Source organism: Protopterus annectens, chromosome 2.part0 (genome assembly GCF_019279795.1).
Source record: "Protopterus annectens isolate FY-2018-M chromosome 2.part0, PAN1.0, whole genome shotgun sequence".
Taxonomy (NCBI): domain Eukaryota; kingdom Metazoa; phylum Chordata; order Ceratodontiformes; family Protopteridae; genus Protopterus; species Protopterus annectens.
In genome coordinates this window covers 927,575,433-927,585,432 of record NC_056728.1, presented here as the reverse complement: position 1 = coordinate 927,585,432, position 10,000 = coordinate 927,575,433, and the positions used below count along the sequence as shown (strand labels likewise).

The following is a 10,000-nucleotide window of genomic DNA, read 5'->3' as shown; positions in this document are numbered from 1 at the left end:
TGAGACAGTCAAAAAATTAAATAACTCTAAGGTGATATCACCTCCTGTCTGTAAATCATAAATAAACATGTTAACATCACTAATAATCTTCTTCAATGCAGCATATGAAATTTCTTTAAAGACTTTCCCATCATTTAAAAAATCAAACATCAATGTATTATAATTATCTTTATCAAACACAATTGCCCCCTCCTTTATCTGCCTGCTTTAATAATTATGTTATTATTACCAACCAAGGTTTTTAAAGCAAGGTGTTCATGGTATGTCATATTATATTTACTTAAGTTCATTTTACATTTCGTTTTGTCATATATAATCGTCTTAACTCTTTTTCACAAATAGCTATAAAGGCATCTACAGTAGAGCATTATTAGGAATAAATGTGCTTTTCTTTTTTAATTTATCATAGACTCCATTACTTGCTCCACCATATAACATTTTTAAGCTAACATTTCTAGAGAATACTTATAAATCAGTTAACGCTTCAACAATAGTGTCATTACCAGCTGGTATAAATTGAAGCCCTTTATTTAGAAGGCCAACAATATCATCAAAGTCATGGTTGATAAATTTACAACAGACGAATTCAGCTTACCACTCAGAAGTGTCCCTGCTTGTTGCTTGGCATGGGACTGCTGCATCCCTGCTTGCTGTTCAATAAGGGACTGTTGTTCTTTCTCTTTCCTACAGTGGCATTGAACCGCTGTTTGGTTGGCAATAACAACTGAACCTTTATCAGTTTTTGTTCAAGAAAAATTAAGTAAATATTTGAAACTATGTCCTAGTTATATAAAAGATGCAGGAGATTTCTTAAGGAAACTTTATGAATGGTTTAAGAACAACAGGGATACTAATTTTATTATGGTAACTATGGACATAGCTTCACTTTTTACTGTTATACCAAATTCTTAGGGCATTAGCGCTATTCGTGAAATTCTATGTACTAATTCGAATATGAAAGTGAGAGATGTTGAAGTTATATGCAGCGCAACAGAAACTGTATTGGAGAAAAATTTTTTTTATTTAGTAAAACAAGTTTATTTACAGTTATCTGGTGTTGCCATGGGTACTCCCCACAGCAAATACATACGCTAATATTGTACTTAATCAATGGGATACACAAAATATTTTTAATACGGATAATAGATATAAGAATATTGTACTCTTATCAGCATTTTGTAGATGACTGCTTTCTTCTATGGCAGGGCAATGAACAAGAGTTAAATAATTTTGTTTCTTATTTGAACAGTACAACAGATTTTTTAGAATTCACGATTAAATACTCTAAGATTAAAATATCTTTCTTAGATGTTGAGTTATATAGAGGCCATAATAATAATTTGGAGACATGTCTTTATAAGAAAGATATACAAGTAAATAGGTACACACATGCAAAAAGCATGCGTGCGTATCATGTATTCAAAGGGATTATTAAAAGCCAACTGCTAAGAATAAGTAGATTAAACACGGAAGATGAAACATGTCAAGAGCAGATGGACCTCAGCTGTCATGAATTTTTAGGCAGAGGTTATGATATGAGATATATAAATGAAATGAGGGAAAACATTCTGAATAATAGAAAAACTTATGCATCTCCTTATTTTGCGGAACATAGGACCTTGGAAATTATGGCTAGTAATTCAGATAATATACTAAGATATATAACTACTTATAGTAAAATGACTAGGGAGGGTGAGTCAATTATTAAGAAGAATTGGTGTATTTTGATGGCTTAGCCAGAATTAAATAGATTACTGGGAATCAAGCCCAGATTATTACATAGAAATAAGTATAATTTAAAAAGGAGATTGTGCTATAAAGATTTTGAGACTGTGTACAAATTATACCTTCTAATCCAGGTACAATACCGTGCTATGCTTGCAGTTGCTGTACAGATATTGGTACAAGTGTTTATACTTCCAACAAAAAGAACTGAATACAAAATGAAATATCAAGCTACATGTAGAAGTACAATGGTGATGTATCTAGCCACGTGTATACAATGCACAAGTTTTTATGTAGGGAAATGCTCCAGAGCCTTAAAAGATTGTGTAATTTAACACAAGTCCGAAATAAGAAGGAATACATCCACAAACGCTTTAGTACAACATAGAAATGAGACTAGTAATTCACATAATTTTAAATTCAAAGTACTTGAAATAATAAATAAGAATCTGCGATTGGGAGATATGATCAATAAATTAGATATGGCAGAATACAGATAGATTAAGAGACTAAACGCTGAAAAGAAACCAGGTATAAATAATATGATTACTATTAAGCCTGTTTTAGATTTTAAACAGAAGCAACATCATTATTTAGACTGGTATAAATACATATTAATACTATAATAATGCATTGATATAGATAGTATGTATGCATTTTTTATCATTTGATGTATTAATATATGATTTTTAGGTCATGTTAACATATACGTATTTATATTTCCATGAAAGTTCTTTCTTACGCTTGGTGCTTTAAACTTTAAGTGACTGAATTTTAATTAGTGTGCTTTTAGATTTTTTATAGGTTGGCTGTGTCATGGGCGGCCACGGTGGTGCAGTGGTTAGCATTGTCGCCTCACAGCAAGAGGTTCTCCGGTTCGATCCTCGGCTGGGGTGCCTTCTGTGCGGAGTCTGCATGTCCTCCCTGTGGTCGCGTGGGTTTCCTCCCACATCCCAAAGACATGCTGCAGGTGGATTGGACACTCTAAATTGGCCCTAGGTGTGCGTGTGAGTGTGCCTTCTGTGGAAGGTTGGGCGCCGGGCTGGCAACTCGACACTGTAAAACTCCACTGCCAATCAATGTGCGGACAAGGTGATCCGCTGTGGCGACCCCTAACCGGGAAAAGCCGAAAGAAGAAGAAGAAGAAGATAGGTTGGCTGTGTCATGTGTTCATGTTAATTATATACATAAATATATGAATGTATTGAATTTATTTATTATTCTAAAAGCACTGAAGAAGGGTTATTCCCGAAAGCTTTGTTTTGTTATTAAAAGTGAGTTTTCTCTAATTTGTGTTTTTTCTTCTCCACTGAAAATGGACATGTATCCAGATGGACTATCCCAGTTAACAAATGTAAAATAAATACATTTTAAAGCCATGACAAAGAAAGTCACTATTCAAACTGTAAAGATTAAATGTAACAAGCTGTGACAGAAAGGTCACTATTCTAAGCACACACTACAATCTACAGTACAAATAAAGATTTAACAAGGCCTAAAATAAAATGAGGCCAAGAGAGCTAAACACTAGTTTAAAAAAAAGGCACACCAAGGGAAGGAAAACTACACATAGAGCTATAAGAGCTTATCTAAGTGCCTAAAGATATAAATCAGAAAGTTTTATCAATATTTTAAAATATTTTAAGAAAATAAGGTTTTTACTGGCCAAAGCTAGCGAGAACCTCCTTGCAGCAGCAAACTAGATCTGGGGCAACTCTAGGTGCATCATGGGATAGGGACTTGGCCTCGAGCTATCTGAAGACCTCGAGCTTTGTAGCAGGCCGACTCAGAGCCAAGGATCAGCTATGAAACCATCTGTAAGAATGAACGGCGAGCTAGAACAACTTCACATTTAAATGTGTTCATCTAGTAACACTGCTTCTGAATACTACAGAGAGCTTCGAGTATTGTATATAAAAGTAAACTGCATACCTTCAATGCTCTTGAACTGCACACAAGACATCAATTATATATCAGATTAGTTGTTATAATTTTTAAGAGGCTGAAATAATGTCATTAAAATGTTTCCAATCCTTGCAAAATCTACAATAAGCATTACAGCTGAAGGCTAGAAAAGCATACAGAATGACATACACCTCTCTAACATTTCCGCATTTATGGACTGATATTTAACACACAATTCAGAATAAAGTTTGACATCAGTTGTACCTTCTACATATCGATGACCCATGTACTGTCGATGCAGTGCCAAAGCCTTCTGAACATCATCTTCTGACTCCAGTTCAATCAAGACTTCTCCACTTCGCCTGCCATCTTTGTTAAAGGTAAAGTGAATGCCATCTGGCCCATTTCGTACCTGGCAATCTGAAATATACACAGAATGCAAGTTGTAGCCTGTAACTTAGCAACACTCGTACAACACCAAAGGAATGCAGTTAATGCTAACCGCCACTGCTGTAATTTAACAGAGTACAAGCTTAGGAACATATTTAAAGACTATGTTAAAAGTAATGATTCCTCATCTTTTGGAAATGCAGTCAGAAAAGAAAATGCACAGTTTTCTCATTTCATGCATTGGAGTACACTGCTAGCACTTTAAAAAGTCTTTTTCAAAACTAACCATATATGTGCACAGGTACACATACATATGATCATCTATGTGCACACATTATAAAAAACATTATATCAACATACCATCTACTGTCAACTAACAAAATACTCACCTCTCATAATGACCAATACAAATACACAACTGCACCAAAGTCTATTACCGTCCCACCTCAGCTACATCAAATCACAAATGCATTGCATTTGGCTGTACATTTGCTATTGGAAAACTTGTAGTAAATTTAAATAACGGCAAACAGCACCCCTAAAAAACAAAAAAATTATGCACTGACTGTAAATATAACTCCGAAAGAAGACATTTACACGGAGGGTTTCATTCCCCACACTCTTTATGGGGCCATTGTAATCACACAACCCTTACTTATATATTAATTAAATGGTCTCAGAACTGTGAATACAAATAAAAGCCTTCATGTATGTACAGCAAACCACACCAAAGTCACCCAGCTGCAGAAATCATTTCTGTTATACAGTCTTAATATAAATATTCAGACCATCACAGAAAACAATGGTTGGAAAACTGTTGTGCAACTATATACATATATAGTAAGCTTAAGAAAACACTGGGGACAGGACATACAAAAAAATAGGTTTATTCAGCATTTCATTAAAAAACAGCAGCCCACTGAGCAAAAAGTAACAAAAACAAACAGCGCTTTAAAATACTCTCTTAATCTCAGTGTTTAGCTTACAAAGCCCTTCCAGGAAATAGGCTTTTAAAACAAGAAATTCTAAGGCTGCAGGCCTCCCCTCACCAAGGCTCATTTGTAATTCTCAATGCAGGTACTTCCACAGGTTATGCTCTAAACGTGACCTCTACTGGGCTCTTCTCTCCACATTCTGATGCTAGCTTTTGGAAAAAGTAGTGTACTTTAATAATCTAGCAAGCAGTTGAGCAGAGGATTTTCCATCTAGTACACTCAGGTAGCCTGGTCTGCGTAGGTTGAGGAAACACTATTTCTGCATGTAGTTTTGCTAGCTGGAGGGCTTATTAATAAGTTTCTTATTTTTGGTGCCTTTATAAATTTTGTAGAATTGAGTGGCTCATGGCTCACTTATACAAACTGAAGCACTTTTATAAGATATTTAAGAACACTGCTGTATCTGTATGTTTATCTTTGTTTGTGGTAGCATTTCACTCCACACTCTCCTTTACTGTGCTATTACATTAGGACGACATAGGACGACTGTGATTACTCATCTAGTGGCAGTAGGCATTAACTTGGAGTGTCTGAGCTGGGAAGCACACAAAAGGGCTCTAAGAATTTTTTTGCACTTCTCTTATATACTGTGTGACTGTACTGCAGCAGAATCTGTTAGTTGTAGGTGGTTTGTGTGGTCTTGTTACACTTGGGCTCCAAACAATCTATTCTACATTAAGAAGGTGTTTTTCTGGACTCTTGTGGCGCAAGTGTGCTGATCTAACCTGTCTATAGAGTTGAGGATTGCTGGTGGAAAGCTTGCGTGCTTTCCTGATTAGAAGTTAGCTAAAACTTTGCTCGTGTTTAAGCCTCACATTTGTGTGGGTGGCCATGGTGGTGCAGTGGTTAGCATTGTCGCCTCACAGCAAGAGGCTCTTCGGTTCGATCCTTGGCTGGGGTGCCTTCTGAGCGGAGTCTTCATGTCCTCCCTGTATTCGCGTGGGTTTCAACTGGGTGCTCCAGTTTCCTCCCACATACCAAAAGACATGCAGTAGATGGATTGGACACTCTAAATTGGCCCTAGGTGTGAGTGTGTGCCTTCTGTGGAAGGTTGGGCGCCGGGCTGCCAACTCGACACTGTAAAACTCCACTGCCAATCACGAGCGGATGGGTGATCCGCTGTGGTGACCCCTAACCGGGAAAAGACAAAAGAAGAAGATTTGTGTGGTGCTGGTCTTCATGCAGTGACAGTTTTCAATGCCCTGTATAGAGGCAAAAGCATAGTAGCTGAGATTTTTCCTAAACAGTTGTCAATGAAACCCTTCCAAGATTTTCTGCTGCTCTTGGAGCAACTCAGTTGTGCAGCATAGCCTTACTGATTAACCTTGGCTTACACAAAAGTATAGGTCCCTCTTTTACTCGTCTACTAGGACAGTCCTCTCAAATAAACCCATTCTTGGATGGTGCAGTGGTGCAGCGGTAGCGTCGTCGTCTCACAGCAAGAGGTTCTCAGTTTCGATTCTCGGCTGGTGTACCTTCTGTGCGGAGTCTGCTTGTCCTCCCTGCATTTGTGTGGGTTTCCTTTGGGTGCTCCGGTTTCCTCCCACGTTACAAAGACATGCATCTGGAGCGTTTCTCCCCAGGCCTTTGCTGAAAATTGGCTTTGTTCCAAGTCTGACTTTCCCGGTTAACAAATGTTAAATAAATAAAATTCCCTAATAAAACATATAGTAAGAGCCTTCTATCATGGATGGGCAGCTTCTCATCATCTCTCCAACCAGTCTGATAGACATGGGTAAGCTGAGGCAATGTAGCAACTGTGTCATGTATACTAACAACCACTTACTCCTGAAACAAATACTTTATAGGAAAGATATGGTTACACTATAAAATTGGAGGCAAGATTCTCGCACAAGAACAAATCGAATACCAAACAGGTTGTGCGTGCGCACACACAAACCCAGCTCCTACACTAAATAAGGACAAAACACACAAACCTGCATATGTGGAGGTACTCACTAGTAACTTACCAAAAGATCAGAGGCCTCCCAAACAATACTCACACACAATAATGCAAAAAAAAACCCGCACATAACCACAAACACCAGTATCTCATCAAATAAGCCCATAAGGCGTAACACCACAAAACCTAATGTATTGGTCATAGGTGACTACACTGAAACACACAGATGTTCCCTTCACCACGCTGGATAAGTAGAGGGTTACAGTTAGTTGCCAGAATCAGTCAAGTCACTCAACCACAAGTACCAGTATGACTCTGTCATAGTCCATGTGTGGGCAAATGACTTTTGACGTACCTTACAGGATTACATGAGGAGAGACATGACCAAGCTCTCACACTGTGCGTCACTAGCCAGGTATAAGCCTAACCTTAAGTACCATTCTACCTTCTCCAAGGATGATGCCACAACACAAACAAAAAATGATTGACTAAACAATTGGCTTAGCTTCTGCTCAGTCCAAGGGGATGCAGCATCTGTCAGCCTGGGAAGACATGGTCAACAGGCCATGCTGGTTTCCCAGAGAAGGTCTGCGCCAGCCTCCTCTAAGCCGTTGGATACTGGCAAAGGCATTAGCATCCCCTACTGTGCCTTTTTAAACCAGTGTCCAAAATAACTATCCTCCCAACACAAAAACCTCTCGATAAACTCAAGGTACTGCTGCTTAATGCTAGGAGTCTAAACAAGAAACAGCATTCGCTACTTTGGAAGATGCTGACATCCGTGTAGTCACCATGGCTCAAAGGCATGGACAGCACCCTGGCCGTGCAGCGCTACATGTCTTCAATGCATTCAGACCACAAATTAAGCATGAGAAAGAACAAAAAGAGGAAGTGTATCGATCTTCATTAAGGATAAATACCTTGAGACTGGTCAGACAGTACAACTCTCTTGAGCTACTCCATGTCCAATTAACTACAGACAAAGCCCCTACCACATCATACCTAGCTATTGGTCCCCCACCATAAAACAAGAAAAGTATATTGCATACCTGGACTTACTGGAGTCACTTGCCATACAGCCCAACACCTTACTCATGAGTGATTTTAATTATCCTATCAACTTGGAAACATACATGACCACAGACATACATGCTCAGAGGTTCTTGGACTTTGTCAAGCAAATGATCTGGAACTAGTCAGCACAGCCACAAAAGGCTCAAAAGTCCTATACATAGTACTCACTAACATAGTAGAACAAACTCAGAATCACACAGGAACCAAAAATGAAACACCCACCTGCAATGATGAACGAGTGAATAGATAACCAGGCACTTGTATAGGTTAAAAAACACCTTAATCTAACATTTACACACACGATAAAAATGAAGCAAAATGAGTTAAGCACTTTTGTATTATAGAACATCTGTGGAACTACATCAGAACTAAAAAAAAAAAAAATGTATCCTACTACTTATTAAACAGATACATCATGAGACTTAATCCAACCAATGCTATTGTGTTAATTATTAAAACAATTAAGTAATTAAAAGTAATGACTCAGTAAAATTTATGCACATCTCCGTTTTAAAACGGAATTTATAGAACTATCACCGATTCCTGGAAAGCTACTGACCTTCAATCTAACTTACAATATTAACTTACTTTCATCTAGGTATTCACTGACTACACCTCGAGCACCCAATTTGATTTGTTCTAGAACCATGAATTCAAATTTGTGTACAATAAATTCTTTAATACGCCTCAACAGTACGATTGTAGTTTTATTTCTAATAGCAAGTGCTCATAAATCCTCTCTTTCTTACCCTTCTAGAGGTGTTTCTGATATTGATCACAGTGCAGAACTTACAAATAGCTAAATACAACGTTCTTAGAATCACAAGTGAAATTACCTTTTAAAATATATGTTTGCCCCAATAATGACTTTATCAACCCTTGGCAATATATGGACACTGAGGGCAGCAACCACATGTAAACATGCTACAGTTATTGCTAATACTATGGGATCCATGTTCCCCATTTTCTAAATAATTTTTGAACGCCTTTTTTTTTTTCTTTCTTTACATACAATACACAATTCGTCAGTTTTATTCCTACATGTACCATCATTCAAAAGGAAATTCCAGTTCTTGTTTATACACTCTCCTATTGCTTTGCTATCCAAAGTAAAGGTCACAACATAACCTATTGCCTCCAAAACATATATTCCTGTTTAATGGGGGCTGCGCGCGCGCGCACACACACTGTCCTTTTCACTGATGTAAGAGAGACAAAAAATGTCTTCCAATCTTTTATTAATTACTTCCTTAATTGCAGCAATAAAATTAAAAGGATAACGTCTTCTAGCAAACATAACTGCCAGAACTTAACATTCTCTAAAAAATACTTCATTTTCAGACACCATCCTGGCTAAATGGACCAGCTGGCCTTTTAGTACAGTCTTTTTCTGATGTAGTGGGTGCCAACTGTTATACTGCAGATATGTATTACAAAATGTCGGTTTCGTACATATATTAGTTAGTTAACGGTGTTTAACCAAATTTTCCTTAATTCAACATCCAAATATATAACACTCTCATTATTACTAGTATAAGAAAATTGAAAAACTCTGTTGTGTTATTTATATACTCAAATTCCATAAGCCTTTCTGGTGCATCAACCCACAGAAAAAAGACATCATCGAGGAATCTAGTGCACAGCTCACAAGAATTTTTAAACCAGCTATTAAAAATAAAAGTCTTTTCTCAAGAACACATGACAAAATTGGCAAACATGAGGGCACACGCCACTCCCATGGCCACACCTTAGGCACTGTCCTTCACAGTAAATAAAATTGCTCTTTAATACAAGTTCCAAACGTAACTGCATTAATCCCTTCAGAAGAAATTATAGCTTGATCAAATAAATATTCCTCATACCAATCTAACTCCACATGGTGAGGTTTGAATGTACAGAGTTTTTTTTTTTTTTTTACATCAACTGTAACAAAGATGGTGCCCTTATCAAAAACCATATCACTGATTTGAGTTAAGAAATGTCAGGAATCCCTGTACAAAGCTGGCAA

General features: G+C 37.4%; 1 protein-coding gene across 2 annotated transcripts in view; it reads right to left on the bottom strand.

The window, feature by feature from the left end:
- Positions 1–10,000, bottom strand: part of GRSF1 (G-rich RNA sequence binding factor 1) — a gene marked incomplete in the record, with an annotated part of 1,027,193 nt that overhangs the window by 969,880 nt on the left and 47,313 nt on the right. For both annotated transcript variants that reach the window (XM_044061179.1, XM_044061178.1), the window contains 1 exon segment: positions 3,895–4,050. In XM_044061179.1, the coding sequence (XP_043917114.1) occupies positions 3,895–4,050 (156 nt within the window).